Genomic DNA, 18,808 nt, shown 5'->3' on the forward strand with positions numbered 1-18,808 from the left:
TGTCCCCCACGACTTGAAACATCTTGAATTTTGTTTCCAAATCCCCCTCAAGTCGATCAAAATATATGTTAATTAGATTCTTAAACGCTGCCAAACTGTTATTGCTCCTTGATGGGTCGTTAAACCGGAAAAACTCTGCGTATGGATGTGGACCGGTCACATTTTTGGCCAATTTGCTCACCTGACGCATCTGATTCCACAAAGAGTAACACGGGTACACGGCAGCAAGACCTTCAGCGATCGAGGCGTTATGCGATTTGGAAATTATGTGGTCCAGGTAGACTGCAAAAATTTAATGAAAGCAAATTACTCAGGTAGTATTTTTTGCACTATGCTAAATACCGCTAAAAATTTCGCTATTTTAGAAATTTTATTTTCCTAAAATATTTACCTTTTGTATATCCTTCTGCAAAATATGCCGGTTGGAAGTTAAACTTATCATACAGCCTCTCAAGATAATCATACATGAGGCCCGAGTCCTTGTGGAGAAGACGCTTCAATTCTTTATCAGTTTCTTTGCCCTCCATGTAAGCGAATGCGCCATAAAATCCATTAATATAAAGGTGATCTTGTTGCACTAGAACGGCAAACCGATCCAGCGGGAGTGTCCCAGCTCCGATTTCACGAAACAGAGCATGGTTCACGACTTCCGCCTGGGCGTCAGGGGCAATATGAGAGTCAACCAAATCAGTAAACGTTGGGGCGGGATTAGACTCGACTTCTAGTGCAAAGACTGTCTCGGCAAATTTAAACTCGTACTGGACACTTCGCGTGTAAGCGTGTAACATTTTATTCTTCGTTTTGGTATCGTTTCCCAATCGGGCGTAGTATTCATTCACGACGGCTATAAATTTTTGGGTCAAGGTGGCATTAAGTCCGTCCGAAATGGCGGAGATGAATTCGAAATAAGGATGATCGGGATTGTTTGGTAGGTCGGCAATGGCGGCGAGTCTAGTTCCCATTTGACTTCAGATTTCAAAGGCTGGGTAAAAAGTTGCCAGAGCGATGGCAATGTCGGAATTCTTGGCGGACGTACGTTGATAAACGGCGTACTCTGTTATTTTGCGGGAATAGAATTAGTTGCAAAATAATATTTTGAATTACTTTGAATTATTACCCAAAACAGCGGGGACCATGTGGACCCCTTTGGAAAAGTTGAATTTGGCATAAAATCCGTCCCAAAGTGGTTCCCAATCTTCGCCGGCTACACTTTGAAGAAATTTCTTTCTTTCAGGATGCGTTTCCCGTTCGGCCAAAATACCAAATACGCTGAGAAAATTGTCCACGTACAAGTGATCTTGTTGAATAAAGGCTTTGAAAGTTTCAAGGGGCAGGGTCCCTTTAGCCAAGGCGTCATAAAGGGGGTGATGGATGGTCGCATTTTGAAATGTTCAGCAATTTCTATTCCTTCCACTATTTGACTAAATGGGAGGCAGTCTTTGGTCTTCAAGTTGGGAGTGAAATGGTCAAATGATGACGTTATACAAGTATCGAGAAGCACCATTTCGAAATGTTTTTGAAATTGCTTTGGAAACTTCGGAGATGGTTACTGATTGCTGGAACAAATGGTACAAGTGAAGCCTGACTGGGGTGTTTTTATTCTCATTTTAAATTTCATCGAGATATGGCATGAAATCGATTAAGTGGTGTGTTCAGATTGATTAAGCAATCAATTACGTTTGCTAGAGCAAAATATGTATGTATATTATTTATATTATGTAGTCACCATTTCTTGGAAAGTCATACCTAACTATTACTGAAGACTGTAAATTTTTAAGCTTGTTACATATAATAACGCTAGTAACTAATTCTACGAAATATGTACACATGTATGTATGCCATCAAGTAAAGACATGAGGATGAGTTTATGTAATTATTTGCAAGGAAATTCAGTTTAGAAAAACATAACTTGCTTAGTTCCGAGTAGATGCGGATAAAAATATCAACCAGTTCAATATGGGTAGATGTCTATCAATTAAAGTGAGTATTGTATAATAAATGCAAGTTGTAACGAGTTAAAAACAAACTATATACACATATTTAAATTCCTAAGGGTCATTGCTGCATATTTTCGGAAAATATGCAGCAATGACCATACATAACATATGTGGAAAATAATTTTCCACACATGAAAAACTGACATTGATTCTCGTAGTACAGAGATATTTACTTGTACAAGTTGGTTCGTTAAAATGAGAGATATGTAATGACTCAGATTTAACACATCTTTTTACACTTGCCGTTTAATCTCAATTAATCAATTCATTAATTGAACAATTTATGTAGGGCATTTGCCCTTTATTTCATGGTTTCCCATTAAAAAATTTTATGAAATTTCGTATCATTAGAAAGTTATGTATGTATACTCAATGTAAAATTTTTCATATTCATCATTTGGTTTTACAAGTACACAATTAAGATATTGATTATATATTCAAAAACTAGTGTATAAAGCACAAGTTTATGTATGTGTACATATTTATATTATGTACATATCGTCGTTGAAGGTGAATTAAGTACATATGCATGTGCTTCATGATTTTTTGACCGTTTCGTCCCTCCCACGGTACTATCCATTCAGGAGACATAGGAAATACAAGCCATGTAAATATTATGTAGCACATAATGCACCGTCAACGACGATATGAATAAATATCAGTATCCTCCACGAGTACATGCATAATTTAACGCCGTAACACGACACTTCTCATGTTTTCAGTTACGTATCCACGAAGTTATTTATTTATGCAAAATCAACAACTTTTAAATATGCTCTTCGACTTCAGAATAAGTTAATTGCTTTTGTACAGTCTAAAATATGCGTGTTCGTGGCTACATATCGCCTGTAGGGAACCAGCAAGTTTCGCTTGAGTGAGATTTTGAATATTTCATTTCTTTCATTTCATTTCACTTTTTTGTCCGGATCATAGTTTTTTGCAATTTTGGGAAAATATATTGACATCAAATTCACGCGTACTTAAGTCTGTCATTCTGGCAATATTTGACAAGTTTTAACTTTTAAATGGGAACTATTATACGTATCATTATCATCGCATACATTTATTTCTCCATTAAAATGCCTCTATCCTTCTCGGTTGAAGGTACCTATGAAATTTTGAACTTTGAGAAAAAAATAAACTTATTTCCTTCCTGTGAATTAAGCATCTCTCACTTCGGAGCTTTTCACGTTCCATCGAGTATACAAAGACCGTACCAGCTAACAAAATATGTTCCCGTGGTTCACGGTTATAACGGGTAAGCTATTTAAAAATGCATGTATTCCATTCCCTCTGGTTTTTGTAACGTAGTAAACTTTGTATAACTGAGGTAAAATTTGGTTATCAACTTTTACCAGATTAAAATATGTAAAGTTATGCTAGATGTGTAATCTGATTTCCTTTCGTAGCCTTTGTAAACCTGGGGTAGTGCTTTGTAAATCTACAAATTTTGAAAGTGTATTGCCGAGTTTATATATTTATTTGCGTATTAAAAATTAAAGCATATGCAAATATATGTGTATGTACGTTTGTTCCTTTCAGATCGAATACGACCCAATCTAATCTACTCTTTCAACCCATTGATCCCATATTTCGTTCCCATCATCCCGAACCCCACTGTCTGATCTATGTCATCGTCGTGCAGCCCGAATTGACCCATCAGTACGAAGCCGTCCTTGACTATACCGAAAAGTCAGTGAGATTCAGTTCCCCAAAATTACTTACGAGCAGTGCCATGAAACCGCGTCATAAATACTTTTCCTACTTTGGTTCCACTCTGATCACTATTTTTTCAAATAATACCGATATATACGCCAAACATACAGGGAAAACTGTTCAAGTGTTTAGACAGGCTGTCTTTTTAATATTTCATATTACGAAAAAACTGACACAACGATGGAAAACTGTTACTTAGCGGAAGCAAACTTCATCAAATATTGCAGTGGGGTAAGATTGCCGGGGAATCTCAAACTTCAAGTTTTCACAGAATGCGCAAAACTAGCTCGATTAGACTTTTATATGATGGTATTCCTCAAAATACGTCCCGTCGATGTAGAAAATTTGGTAATTTTCGACACTGTAAAAAGGTATTCATTACACGATGCACTAAGCATTGCCTTTGCTCATATGTCGCTTAGTTTGGAAGGAAATGGATCCAGTTTGGTGACAATATCGGTAATGATGGATAGCACGAGTCCCTTCATGCCGTTCTCACCAGATGCTGACATGCTGGATATGTCCTTAATTCTGGTCAGGAATACGGCATTCTCTTTTGTCACTTGTGCATCCTTGAGACAAGGTCGGCTCGACTATTGGGGTTACTTGAAACCATTCTCGCCTCACGTCTGGTACGTCTTGCTAGGTTTCTGTAATGTCGTAACGGTCCTCTTGATTGGACAGCATCTTTCGTTGGCTCTCCGTTGGCTCGAATTTGTCAATGTGTTCATTAAGGCTTGGTTAGATGTCGGCCTAACCGTCCTTGAAGGCCCAGGTTCCACGTTAAAACAAATGTTCAGACGTCCCGCTTCAGACAAATTGATTATTCTGTGGATGTTCGGTAGCTTCATTTTGGTCAGTATTTACAAGAGCATTGTAACCAATGATACGACAGCGCCGTTAGTATCGAGTCCACCGAGGACATTTAAAGACTTGGTGGACGCACGTTTTCGCATTTACAGTAGTCCAGTCAGGATCTGGGAATTTGGAGCAAAATTTATTCTGCCAGAAAGCCTGTCTCGTTTTCGCGTTGGAGAAAGTGATTTAGATGGGGAAATTCTAAGGCAGTTTGTAAATTGGCTTAATTCCCTTCCAGAAAAAAATAAGAATGAGATTACGCAAATGTACACATATAATACGTGCGTCGTCGTTGTTGAACAGGACAGATTTAAGACTTGACGTGATCTGGCAATGTCACTTTTTTAATTGGAAGTCTTACCCGAATTCTACCAATCGTGCAATTGTGTCTCAAGTTAAGAAAGCGTTTGAAAAACTAGAGGTTGGAAGAATTGCGGGAATATCGCAAGTTCTAAATTCCTCCCTAATTTCTAACGTAGTGGGGAAATGTGAGAAAAGCGTGTTTGTCGCGCCTTCCATTTACATGGAGTCTAAAGGTTACTTGCTCAGCATTTTGGGCGGGGAGAGTTCACACATGAATCGGAAACGTTACGTGAAAAGTACTGATACCGCTTTCTCGAATCCCGTATACATCAGGTTTGATAAATTAGGGGCGATAAGCGAAGCGGTTAGGGGGAAAATTATGAAATTGATAGAGAGCGGGTTGTACCAGTTTTGGCAGAATTTCATCATTCACGTGCATACCGTGGGGGGAATTGGGAGAAAAGGCGAGGACGAATTCGTCGCACAGCAACTTAATTCTAATATTTTGACAGTTTTTGTCATTCTAGTCATAACTACGGGTCTTTGTGGGGTAACATTTCTTTGTGAGGTTGGCTTGTGGTGGAAGCATTTAATTTTTATGTGGTTTAGAAAAGGTTATGAAATCCTGTATTATTTTGTAGTAAGTGGTTTCATAATTTCTGTGCAAAAAGTTAGAGGTACAAAATGGAGATGACGAATAAAGTTGACTGGAAATCTTTTCAAATTGTCCTTGATTTACATAATTCATTTCATAAATGCAGCTAGATTTTGAAATTTTTAGTAAAACAGTTATTATGATAATTTAATTACTCTTGTTAATTTTTCCCCTTAAATAATGTGTACATATTTACAAGGAATAAATTTGGCTAAATTATAAATACTAAAAGGGACGCATGAACTTTGAATGAAAGCCCCAAGTGCGCTTGTCGCAGCATTTTTCGAATTTCTTTAGTACATCGTCTTCTTTAATGTGACAATACCACCCATTCATACATATTCGCCCCATTGTAGCTGTCGTGGACACTAGTATTTTCTGGTCTTCACGGTCACCCCGTTGTCATTTATCTTTTGCACAACTTCATCTTTCGCTCCGGATTCTTTGGCGCAATCTAAATTGACCTTTGCATCGTCAGAGGTGCACGACACGAAGAGAATTCTTGGCGAAGGGTCCCGAACAATGTAGGTGACTGTGTGGCCTGAAATGTATTTAAGTATTTGTATGAAATATTTTTGATGAAAAAGACTTAAAATTTGCACATTTATCTGTAAGAAATTCGGAAACTTAATGTTTGCACATAAATTACAAATACATACATATTTACATGCATATTCTTACCACCAACCCCATTGTTGCCACCTTTTTGTGCGTCGATTTGTTTGATTCCCTGCAAAGCGCAAAGGGCAGAGAACAAGGTAAAGTACAAAGGAGGACGCATTTCCTTTCTCGTCTGGGTATTAAACTTTGTCACTGAAAAAATTACACCATGCAAAGTTTCCTAAGCAACGAGGCAAATTTATGAAAGGGGTTTGAAATATGGATGGAGACAAACATGTTAGGATTTCAATAATTATGAAATGTGCATGCATTAAAAGTGCAATTTATGCAGAGTCGTATCTAAGACTCGTATGTACATATATAAATTAAATGGCAAACATGTATGTATTTATTTATGTACATACCGTTAGCTATTGTTTTATATTGATTTACGAGCGTATGACGCATTTTCATGTCCGGTGTGACAAAGCAAAGTATAATTATCCGGACAACTATATATACAAATATTTCCCCGGCATATTCGGTATCCATGACAAATATATTAATGCATAAGTATTTATGCATTTAATTATTCACATTGAGTTATGACTCGATTTTGTAACTCTGATCGTATTGTATTTATATGTAAACATAATTTTTTTCTGTTATTTCATGAATGCATGTATTTATAAAACAAACCCAAAAAAGGAAAGCTTAGATGAGACTAAGAAGTGCGATAAAAAGTATTTAATAAATTTCTTCTCCAGTGAAGGATATAGAATTTTAATATTTCCAGCATCAGCGCCCCATTTTATTTTAAACTGACTAAATCACATAAGCAACATGTTCATGTATTATATAATATTACTGGGAAAAGTAGTAGACTGTTTGGTAAGACGTGTGTATCATGTGTCAACTTTAAGTATAATTGCAAGCATTCAAAAATTTTTAGTGACAAGAACAATTAGCAAATGATTTTAATATTTTTCGCTACATCATATTTGAAATTTGATAGTTATTGTATATTTGTATATATTTATATGATAGTGAATGAAATGGGGCGCTGATGCTGTAAATATTAAAATTCTATATCCTTCACTGGAGAAGAAATTTATTAAATACTTTTTATCGCACTTCTTAGTCTCATCTAAGCTTTCCTTTTTTGGGTTTGTTTTATTGAATAGTTTTTAATCGCATTGATAGTAATTTATTAAGTAACGTCAGCTGCATATTGCGATGGTTTTGTTCGTCCGTCTGTCTGTGGGCAGGATATCTCCCAAATAATCTCGGTTGAGTTCGATAATAGGGCTAATGGGACCGCTCCCCACAGCGCTAGAGGCTGTGGTGCAAAATTAAGCTTAACCTTAATTTTCATATTGGGTGTGATTTTAAAGGAAATTTCACGTCGAATTCAACGCCGTAAATATTCTTGGTCTTATGATCGTGAGGACGAGGTCAAAGATCAAAACTACATATGTTGGGAACGACAATTTTATATAATTATAGTTTCAACATATGTGACCGTTGACCTCCTCTACATTATTCCAGGGGTGTTGCATATCAAAACTGTTCATGTTCAGCGTTCAAAATCCGTTACGAATTATTAAGAATTATCGAACCTATGGACGGACGGACGGACATAACGATCTTATAAGTAAATAGGTTTCGCCCTTATATTATTCGTAATTATCACTTTTCTGAGTGGTGGGCCTTAGCAACTAAACTCCGTGGTGGTGGGAGAGGTAATATTTTGACCACCATCAAAACTTTCTCAGTTTTAAACCGATTTTGGGTATTTTAATTTTATATTTTTCTAAAAAATATTTATCAACTTTTTTCCCATTTACATTTATCATATATGCCTTCATTTTTTTTCTAATCTCCCAAAAACACATTTTTGATGGTGTTTTTGTTCCATATCTCAGAAACAGGTCAAAATTTAGCCTCCCGTTCGGCAGTTCAATTTTAATTTCCCATAATTAACTCTGGGCACTAATTTCATTAAAATCGGATGGAAATTGACCTAGATCTGAAAAAATTAAGCTTTTCAAAACCGTAGTGATTGCTTACTTAGATGATTTTTTTCTGCAGTAACTATAGCCTCATCTAAGAAAAATAGGTGTGTGTCATATGAAAACAAATGAGCACAGGAGAAAATCTGGTTTCATATGTATCAGTACATGTGAAAAAATGCTGTCTCATGGAGGAGTATGGTAAAAGTTATGCAGATGTATATACTTAAAGGTGTGTAATTCAGTAATGGCTTTATTTATGCTCATTAATTATGTAAGCTCTAATCATCGTAAATATTACATCCCGAGGTACGCCATGTATGTAATTGGCATATAACTTTGTTGGGCAAAGGAAATTTCAAAAACAAAGTCGATTCGGGAGGCTTTTATGGCAAGGTTGTTTGTGGCAACGGATAGCGCTTTTTATTAGTAAATTTTAAATTAAATAATGAAATTTTGCTATGGGACCTCTAGTTTTTACTGGTAAATGGAGACATTCGTTCTATCCTTACCATGTCGATAAGGACGATGAGGTCAAACCAACTGCCACAACAGATACAATAAATTAACGCGAGCTACATACATTTGTACATACGAGTAAATATCTACATATGTCACATGTAATGAGAATATTGAATACATAAATTCTACACATTTACCAGATTGAGATTGATGAATCATCAATGATGATCGTCAGGATGTAACAGAATATAAGTGTTTTATATTTGCCTACATACCTATGTATGTACATGATTCACAGGAAACGGGACGAAGTCAGCCTGAAAATTCGAATTGTTACCTTGTTGGCGATATCTGAAATCCTTAAACAATAATAACTAACGTGACCACATGGCATTGTAGGTCAAACTATATATTTATTTACCTATCCTATCATTTCCTTGAAATTGAAATCTCGAAATCCCAACCCACCCATAGTTTAAAAAGGTTGAAGCATTCGAGTATGTATAACGGATGGACAAATCGATCCCATCAAGTAGGTTGTCCGACACAATAATTATGTATATGTATGCAGTAAATCGTAACTTCGTAACCTTTAGAATTTAAGCATTACATTTATACGAGGTCAATTTTATTTACGTATTCGAATTGATTCACATTTATTAAAGGACTACTGTATTTAGATCGATATTGCCATTAAACGTCATTTTTTACGAATTTCGACCAATACTAAACAAGTATGCAACTCAGAATTATGGGTGAATTATCTCCACCATAATTTTGGCAACGCTACGTGCATGAAAAAAATAAATAAAGTGGTAAATTTTCACAAGTGAAAGAAGGAGAATGCTCAAAACGTAGTCCCGTAAAATAATTGTTATCAGAAATTTCAAAATGTATTCGAAATACGGTCTCCAATTGATCAAACATGCTCTCCTGCCCTCCACAATTTTAGGGTCGAGCAGTATTCACTTTAGTCCAGAAACTAAAACGTTTTACACGACAAAATTTTCAAGAAGAAATTTACTCTTAGGTTCAACCATTCTAATAAGTTTTACAGTCTTCTTTTCCTGGAGAACTTTGGAAATATTTCTCTGGAAAGGAGGAAAATCGAATGAATATTTCCGAATGTGTTTCGTCCTGTCGCTTGCATTTGTCATGTTCAGCAGTGTTAGCATCTTCATTAATGTGCGACAATGTGATATTTGTCAAGTTCTGACAAGACTAGTCCGATATTGCAGTAAATTTGAGGGTAACTTTAAAAAAAATTAATGGCCTTACATAATTCTCCAACGTTGAATTTGATCATAATTTGTCACCATTTGATAACGAATTTTAATTTCGGGCCACATTACATAATCAAATTCAAATGGTTTCTATATCTTCATTTTTAACTGATGATTTTTTTAATTTCCGGAGATGAATGGATGTCCAATTACGACCCGAAAAAATCTCTGACTGGATTTGGACTCGATATTTTGCTATTATCGGGGATATTTTTCTTCTCGTGTATCGTCCCCTGGCCAAGCCTAGCACATTACTTGCTATTTCCGGAAACTCCAGTTTTTCCTACGACCCTTCTGCCCCCACAATTAGCGACTGATCCAATTGTTTATGTGGGTTATGCTGTGATCGTTTCGTATTATGCGTGTTTAGCGTGGCAATTGATGTTTATCGCTTGGCTGCTACTGTGCGTCATCTATATTTGTAAGTCCCACTTTCGGATAGGTGTCACAATCTTGGTAACGAATTTAGTCAAAATATCATCACAAATTGTCTCAATTTGTGTAGCAAACCATATGCAAATTTTGACACTATTTATCATCTATTACGCGCATACATATATGTAATACTCGTACATTTTTTGTGTATAGTTTCAGTCATGCCTTTGTTAAAATGTGAGTTTCGAATTGGAGCTAAAAATCAGAAATGTGTCAAATCCTTCAGATCAGTATGGATTTTATCGATTCATTACAGGTTTTAATTTACGAAACACATCTACTGTTTATATTTTAATGCTATAGTGAGAAATGATCAATTTGTAATTTTCGTGCAGATGTATTGAGTTGATTCACAGACATTTGATGGACATTGATGGAATAATAATACTCGGCCTGCACAGCTTCATCGGTCAAATAGTATTGTTTGCAAATGTTACGGTGATTCTATTTAGAGAAGAGATTGGAGTCAATTTAATGGTAAGTGCAAAGAGGTCAAAGGTCAAACTAACTGATTGATAAAAAGTAAGTTTTTTCAAAAATATTTTTGATATCTAGGTTATCTTATTAGTTTGGTCGTTTTCTGGACAACTATTATGGGCCTCTGCACTTGAGATTTGTGCCAGATTTTCAGCATATGCCAAGAAGACTGTTAGCTCTTGGAGAAGAATGGAATTTCGAAATACTCAGGAGAAAGCGTACATGGCAAAATTTATGAAATCGTGTCGCCCCCTGAGGATGGGGAAGGAGGGGATGTTCGTCATTACGAAGGTCGCTGCGCCCAAATTTATGAGATCGGTTGTTACAGGGACATTCCGGGCTATGATAACGCTTCGTCGGGCTCGTTATAAGTGAGGGATTGCTCAAATTTAAATATTTGGGATGTCCAATTGTGGCTTTCAGCGTAAATTAACGTGTATGTACTTACAGATTTGATGCGTTATGCCCTTATTCCATATGTACATATGTATAATAATAATTGTAAATTAATAGTTAGTTAAACCCAGTTACACAACTCCGTTTATGTAATTAAACTATTATTTTTACTCTTATGTAAGCAGCTTATCTTGTCATTCTGCTCATGTTGGAAGCTCATTTAATAATTAATTACTTACCTGTCCAACCCAACTGGAAGATGGATCATTGTCCAGATTGCTCAACAGATTACCGTTTTGACAGAGTGGTGGTCGGTTTATTGTCCAATGCATCACTTGACCCAAAGCAGGTGCCATTTTTAGTTATGCGCATTTCAACAAGTACGATTGTCACGGTCATAAATCCTGCATTACACATTCAAATATGCAACATGAATATTTTGTGTACTCAACAATCTCGTATTTGGTATTTACATATGTATGCGTCGTAGTTATGTACAACTCCTTGTCTCCAAGCCATCAAATTGTGACATGATGTCGAAAAATAATTGTGGTTTAGTTGATACCATAATATTTAGTTATTTATACACTTTACATTTGCTTCGTGCATATTGTATCGAACCACACGTGCTATTTATTGCTGTATTGCATGGATTAATTGACTGGTTGGTGATGATAAGCTTTATCTTATCGAGGCTCAACCTTCCCGGAGAGGGAGAGCCTGTGTTCTGGACGAATCTATCGCCCTTCCTCACTGCCAATCTGCGTAGTCACGACGTACATTCTAAGCAGTGAGAAAAAAGCATTTTAAGCAGTGTAAAATGGAGGCAAAAATTGTCAAGATGAAAATGGATTGTGGTCGAGCCCCTGAGTCAATATTTGACAATTCGTTGGTAATTTAAGTACACTTAATTTAATTGCATATCGAGCTGCACAATCTAAATAAAGTTCTGTAAAATTTGCTTGAGGTTGAGTGAAATAGATGATGGGACAACAATTTGGTGAAATTTATCTAAAGTCGTATAAATTTTAACTAACTTGAATAAATTTCACCCAATGTATCACCCTGTATTTCTCTCGAGTAAATTTAACGCGACTTTATTTAGAATGTATATTTTAAGAAATTTGAAGTGTTTAATTCGAAAATTTTAGGTCATGTCCAACATCCTCTCGTTCCTCTGCCTCGAAGACTTGCAAAATGCTCGCCTGGTCTCAAAATCCTGGTCACAACACGCCATCCCACCCATGAGAAAGTTGACCATTGTTAAAATATACTGTAAATCGATTCCCTGGTTGGATTCTTACATTGAAGCCACACAACGTGCCGACGGATCCTTTGAACACTACAACTTTGCAATCTGTCACGACATGGACTATCCAACGGCATCGGCGGAAAACAACTTGAAAATTTTGAAATTTTTTCAAACCATAGAATCCAACCGCCCCGGTAGGATACGATTTTTTCGTGCGATTCTGGGAAAAACTGATCTTGATTTCTTGGCCCGAATTTTAATGTGTTTAAATAAGGTGGAGAGACTGGAAATCGTTCTTAGCCCGCAGGCGAAGGTTTATGAAGCACTGGGGACATTTGAGACGCTTCCAGTATCGAAAGGAAATTTAAAATCTGTAAAAGAAATTGCCTTTATTTTTGCCAACATTCGTAGAAAAGAGGCAGCCGCAATGTTGGGTCCTTTATTTGCTGCTGTATTTCCAAAGAATGGGGAGCCATCGGGTGTGAGGAAAGTTGAGATTTTTGATAGGTCGAAAAAGTCTGTGATTGGCGGGACAGTGTTGCATAAGATGAATCAATGGAGGTTGACTCGATTGGGAAGTATCAGACTGACATATGCAGGATCGAGTATCATACGACAGATACAGCTGATCTCGGCACAGCTGTACGAGCTAAAGTTTGGGATCGTGTCCTGGTTGGATTTGCCGCTCGTGCGGGAGCTCATGGTTCGTAATGGGGGAACGCTGAGAATTCTGGAGGTGGAGGTCAGTACGGGGTCGTTTCTCACGAGGAATTCGAGGTGCACGGGAAAGTCGGACTTTGTCATGCCGGTGATGCCGAATTTGTCCAAGTTTACGTACGCAGTGGGGAAATGTGAGATAAATAATATATTGATATTAATTTTCAATAGTTGTGTCCTTATGTTAAGCAATTTTGGATATTATGTAGAAGAAAAACTGATGTTTAATTTGTTCGGTTTTACTTTAAATGTGAATGATTACTGCTCAGCCGATAGTAATAGTCTGAAAAAAATCTGAAAGGTTTCTTGGCAGATGATTTACACTATTTTCCAAAAACCAAATAACCTCTCAGAAAAATTTCCAAGGAATTGAGATACTGGCTGAACAGTAGCTGTTTCTGCTTAAATTTAACCTGGTTAACAATGATTTCCAGTGCCATTAAACGTCATGATTGGCTCTGGATGGTGTGGAACAGGGATGTTGAAGCACTACAATTCTTTAGCGACGATGGAAAGTTTGTCGTTTCTGGATTACATGAACTTTATACAAATTCTTTGCGTAAGAATACAGTAATAAAATAAATTACATAAATATGTAAGACTTTAAATTATCACGTGATATCAGGGTGGGAAATCTGCCTTCGCGAAAACCTTCCCTCGTCTGGTCAACTTGGAGCTGAAACTTTGCGGAGGCTACAACAGATTCCACGACATTTTCTTTTCTGCTGTTCCAAAAGATGTCGAAATCCCCCAAATTCAAGACTTCCTGCTCGAATTGCCCAATTGGGGCACACCCAAAGAATGTGGTCGACTGGTGGAACGTACTTCTAAAATATTTCCCACTGTTAAACATCCACGATTTGAGGGGATGGATGAGGATGAAGACTAAACTCGACACGTTCTTAAGTGAACGGATTTTTAAATTACGAAAATATGTATGTTAGATATTTTACAATATTTATTTTAAATTAAAATTTTCAAACGAAAACATGTCATTAAAGAGTCATTTGCATACTTATTAACTCTGTAGGATGGAGAGATCTTGACATATTTAGTTCATAAAATTCATAGCGCAAATGAATTACCTAATTAAGTATATCGAGAGTTTTCACGACCTTCGCAACTGTGGATTCGGTTAAAAAAATGATCGTCAATTTACAAAGCGTTGACCTGAAAAACCTTCGTAAATAATACTTTCGTAAAGGTGTAAAAATATATCCATTTGCCTTTACACAATGACAATATCACAAATTTGTGTACATGAATTTATGTATTAAATCGAAAACGAATTCATTCTGCGAATATGTATGCACATATACACAACTTGTACTCGTATGAATATCAGTAATCTTGCGGAAATGAAATGAGTGTCCACTCAATTTTCATTTAGATAAGTACCTTCAACGCTTATTTAGGTGCATTTATTTTCAAAGATTTTGTAGACTAAATGACCGCATGCATCTTACCATTTACATATGACGCAAATTGTAGAAACATATCTCCACTTACGTACAACATTCTATACTTGCAAATTTTCATTGCCAAATTTATTTATACCAAATAATAATAATTTTGAAAAGTCATGAAAGAAATTTTTAATTTGCTCAACGAATAAAATATCTATGTTCAGTGTGGATTGGACACGATTCATTTGGCAGCAGCAACGAACACGCCGGTTTGCGGATTATAGCAATCTGGAGCAGCTGAAGATGCGACACTTTTCATTAAAGTGGACCCTGCTGTACAGCGATATCCGCATAAATAAACTCCATTATATGACGAATCGATCGCTGCATAAACAAACACGTTCATGTTTGGATTGAAGCAAGACGGGGCTTGCTGGTCGCTCTTCATGAAAGTATATCCCACTGGACAGCGATACCCGCAAAATGATAATTCTTGCGACATGGTGGTGGCTACGGGATTAAATAATTGAGAAACTTATGTATCATTAAAATTGAAGAAATTTTTGAGAAATTTTACCCATGAGGCATCCCATGAAGGCGAGGACGGCAAAAGACTTATGCATTTTTTGGGAAGGTGGAGAAAGATGGTTTTCTGGTTGTTGGTATAGATGAAATGAGTGGGGCCGAATTTTATTTATACCAAAATTCTCCATGTTAATTAAACACTTCGAAGAAAGCAATTTCCATTACAGAATGATATCGATATTTGCGCAGGTGTACATTATGAGTGACAATTGTGCACCGAATTGAAATATTTATTCTAGATTGATTTCAATAACGGAGGGATTCCAGGTAAAAGTCGGTGAAGGATAAATTATGATAAAAGAAATCTGCAGTTCACATTTACATGCGTTCAGATTGAAAAGTTTAATTACGTAAAAATTTTTATGTATCTGTCGAGGAGTATTCATGGTAAATACATATGTACAAACGCTACTATATTTCGATAAATGTCAAGAATTTTTCACACGAGATGCTCTGTATCAAATTCGTCATATTAAATTTGGACCACAATGTCAATTATTTGCTTCCGAATGTTATTTCAAGGTGAAACCCTTCATTTTAATCTTTTTAATTCAATACTTCATTATAGTTTTCCTACGTTTGTTGAATGCTAGATAATAAAATGTTTTATATGTACAACACGGCAAAAAGTAGTGCAAATATTTAAGAGGAATTTCTTCCTATTAGAAGACCGTATGTATTCTGAATTCTGAATTCTGTCCTGTTTATTCATCTCCTGGACAATGTAACCTGCCAAATTTCTCGAATAATCTATGAAAGCTATGAATATTAAGGGTGGGCATCTGTATGCCCATATGTACGTAACGAAATAAATTTGGATATTATCCTAATTATTCAGTAATTCTAAAAACTTTTAAAATGTCATAATTAACTGTCAATAATTTTCATAATCGTTATCACAGCACGCACAAAACTGGAATACGAAAATTAATTGCAGATGTGACATGCACGTCTTTAAACCAAGAACGATATTAGTATAAATTGTTTCTTCAAAATTTAATTGTATTAGTGTTCAAAATTCATTTAGTTTTTAAGAATATACAGGATATCCAATGATTACAAGTCGATTTTCATTCAAACTTCATTTATGAATGGACCGAAAAACTACCACAATACCAATACACATATTGAACTATATTTTTTCGACTTCAAATATAAATAACTCCATTTAACACTTGATTGTTCTCATTTAACAAACGGTAGTTAAATTAAAAGTATGCATAGAAAGAACAATCCTACAGATAGATCTTCAAGCCATGTTGATTTCATATAAAATTTTGGTGTGAGTACCACTTCAATGTTAGACTGGTGTGCTGGAGGAATCAATATGAAAATTATTTTCCTGGAGATCATAATTTATTTGTCGTTAATTTTAAATCCTTCATTAAGCGAGGTGACTGAAATAATTGAGAAGTTGGAGTTTGACAAGATTAGATTGGATCTGCCGACCTATAATGCGACACAAATTTCATCCCAAATCGGAGGTGCAGGGAATAAGGTGAACAAAATAAATCTGATTTGTACTAATAACAGCAAAAGGCAGGCAGGTACTGGAAAAGTGACCAAATCAGTACCCTTTCGCTGCGTGATAGGAACTTAAGTACTTAATTCTTGATTGTAATAATGTAATTATTAGTATTTTGAAAATTATCTCCAGGTGTGGGTAACATTTTATCGGGGCGTCTTCGACATTACGGATTTTGTCAAGAGACACCCTGGCGGAGAAAGAATTATGAATGCGGCCGGATCCTCGGTATCCCCATTCTGGCAATTTTACCAACTTCATTATAGGATTGATGTGTTGGAAACTTTAGCCAAATTTAGAATTGGTGATTATTTATTTTTTTTGCATAAGTACGTACGGTGTGTGCTAACAAATTTATTAAATATTTTCATTTTCAGGAAACCTAGAAACACCGTTAGACGAAACTCCGAATATGAATTATTTTGACAAAGAACCTCCAAGAAATCCGACCGTGATTACAAGAACGTCAACGCCATTTTGTGGAGAGACGCCTCCTGCACTTCTGCCACAGAACTTCTACACGCCAAAGTAATTCATGATGAATTAGCATATTTTAAGCCAATTATTTACATATATGTTCTTATAGTGACCTCTTCTATGTGCGAAATCATCTTCCCGTCCCCACCGTGGACACTTCAGCTTACCGCCTAACTATCCAAGGAGTTGGGATACCTTTGTCAAATTTCTCCTTGTCTTTGGACGATGTGAAACAAAAGTTCGCAAAAATTAGGATGCCAGTCACACTTCAATGTGGCGGGAACAGGAGGTCGCAAATGGGAGAGGTCAAACCCACGCCAGGAATTGGGTGGACGGGTGGAGCTATTGGGAACGCTGTCTGGGGCGGGGCTTCTTTAAGAGATGTTCTCACATCGGCAGGCTTCAATTGGACCAATTATACGGAAACGTTTCGACAAAATAAGTTGCATATTCAGGTATAAAAAAACAATGTTCGCTAGTTCGCAGAAAATTTTGACTTAAAAATTCATTTGCGAACTTGTTAGTCTCCTAAGCTATTTAGTATTTATTTCGAATTTTTTCCAAAATTATGTCTGAAAGCACACTCGTAATGAATATTAATTATGATAATTAATTGATTCACACAGTTTGAAGGCCTCGACTGCGACCCTTTCGGCGACTGTTATGGCGCGTCGGTCCCACTGCATTTTCTCCTCGACGCGACCTACACGCCCCTCCTCGTGTACGAGATGAACAACGCGTCCATCCCACCAGATCACGGTTTCCCTTTAAGGGCTCTCTTTCCAGGCCTGATCGGGGCGCGAAGTGTCAAATGGGTCTCAAAAATATTAATTTCCGAGGAAGAATCTCCATCACCATGGCAACGAATCGACTACAAAATATTTGCTCCGTCCGTGAACGAAGATAATGTCAATTTTAACTCTGCATCAGCAATTTATGATGCCCCAGTTAATTCTTATATCTGTTCGCATAAGAATGGGGAAGTCGTGGAGAGGGGTATGATTAGAATGAAAGGTATTCAATCGTGCAAAAAATATCTGTGCAAATATGGTATGCCAATAAGTGTTTCGGGTGCACGTAACCGCTTTGCAAGAAATAACGACAAGAAAGTCGGTTGTTGCAGCTATTTTGACCTGCAAGAAATGCAAGACGCAATAAATTACTTTCCTCCGCTATTTTTCATAAGGCGCGTCGCTACATGGCGAATATTTCTTGGGCTTTCTTGCTTTGCAGTGTAAGAAATGTAGCAAACCCGTAAAACCGAAACCGTAGTGACAATAACTTTGTTGTCTTTTGCAAGGGTACGCTTTTGCTGGAAGGGGTCGCGGAATAGTGCGTGTCGAACTGTCCTTTGACAATGGGGATAATTGGCAAGTGGTAAAATTAACTAGACAGGACAGCAACTATTCCTGGACGCAGTGGGAGATAGAGGTCAATGTTACTAGCGCTATGGATGTCTGGGTCAAAGCAGTGGACACCGGGTACAATCAACAACCCGAGGACTTGAAACATATCTGGAACTATCGTGGTCTTGTGGTCAATGCGTATCACAAAATCAAACTTAATATCTAATTTGCTTAACGGTAATGTTTTGTGCCTTCAAAAATTTGTTAGATTCGAAATTAAATACATATGTTTAATATAATTTAATT

General features: G+C 36.6%; 3 protein-coding genes across 3 annotated transcripts; 2 read left to right on the forward strand and 1 right to left on the reverse strand.

Moving 5' to 3' along the window:
- Positions 1–11,929: 11,929 nt before the first annotated feature.
- LOC110849667 lies at positions 11,930–14,158 on the forward strand. Its single transcript, XM_022097100.2, has 4 exons — positions 11,930–12,086; positions 12,346–13,297; positions 13,598–13,722; positions 13,789–14,158. Exons 1-4 carry the CDS (start codon positions 12,015–12,017, stop codon positions 14,050–14,052), a joined length of 1,413 nt encoding a protein of 470 aa, XP_021952792.1. The 5' UTR covers positions 11,930–12,014; the 3' UTR covers positions 14,053–14,158.
- Positions 14,159–14,685: 527 nt separating this feature from the next.
- Positions 14,686–15,225, reverse strand: LOC110850275. The gene is made up of 2 exons (XM_022097725.2): positions 15,147–15,225; positions 14,686–15,079 (listed from the first exon to the last, which is right to left on the reverse strand). The coding sequence occupies exons 1-2, from the start codon at positions 15,190–15,192 to the stop codon at positions 14,811–14,813; spliced, it is 315 nt and encodes a 104-aa protein (XP_021953417.1). The 5' UTR covers positions 15,193–15,225; the 3' UTR covers positions 14,686–14,810.
- Positions 15,226–16,451: 1,226 nt separating this feature from the next.
- Positions 16,452–18,728, forward strand: LOC110850341 (sulfite oxidase). The gene is made up of 7 exons (XM_022097775.1): positions 16,452–16,462; positions 16,544–16,652; positions 16,812–16,983; positions 17,057–17,207; positions 17,266–17,611; positions 17,783–18,170; positions 18,457–18,728. The coding sequence occupies exons 1-7, from the start codon at positions 16,452–16,454 to the stop codon at positions 18,726–18,728; spliced, it is 1,449 nt and encodes a 482-aa protein (XP_021953467.1).
- Positions 18,729–18,808: the final 80 nt, after the last annotated feature.

The sequence above is a fragment of the Folsomia candida genome, unplaced genomic scaffold (assembly GCF_002217175.1).
Source record: "Folsomia candida strain VU population unplaced genomic scaffold, ASM221717v1 Fcan01_Sc005, whole genome shotgun sequence".
Lineage (NCBI taxonomy): Eukaryota > Metazoa > Arthropoda > Collembola > Entomobryomorpha > Isotomidae > Folsomia > Folsomia candida.

Excerpts from the sequence above, each read along its gene's own strand:
- LOC110850275 (XM_022097725.2), bottom strand. The coding sequence starts at position 15,192 with ATGCATAAGTCTTTTGCCGTCCTCGCCTTCATGGGATGCCTCATGG. Across the intron at positions 15,080-15,146 it reads CTTCATGGGATGCCTCATGG|CCACCACCATGTCGCAAGAA; the intron begins GTAAAATTTCTC and ends TTAATCCCGTAG.
- LOC110849667 (XM_022097100.2), top strand. The coding sequence starts at position 12,015 with ATGGAGGCAAAAATTGTCAAGATGAAAATGGATTGTGGTCGAGCCCCT. Across the intron at positions 12,087-12,345 it reads CAATATTTGACAATTCGTTG|GTCATGTCCAACATCCTCTC; the intron begins GTAATTTAAGTA and ends CGAAAATTTTAG. Across the intron at positions 13,298-13,597 it reads TACGTACGCAGTGGGGAAAT|TGCCATTAAACGTCATGATT; the intron begins GTGAGATAAATA and ends AATGATTTCCAG.
- LOC110850341 (XM_022097775.1), top strand. Across the intron at positions 16,653-16,811 it reads TCGGAGGTGCAGGGAATAAG|GTGTGGGTAACATTTTATCG; the intron begins GTGAACAAAATA and ends AATTATCTCCAG. Across the intron at positions 16,984-17,056 it reads TTTAGCCAAATTTAGAATTG|GAAACCTAGAAACACCGTTA; the intron begins GTGATTATTTAT and ends TTTCATTTTCAG.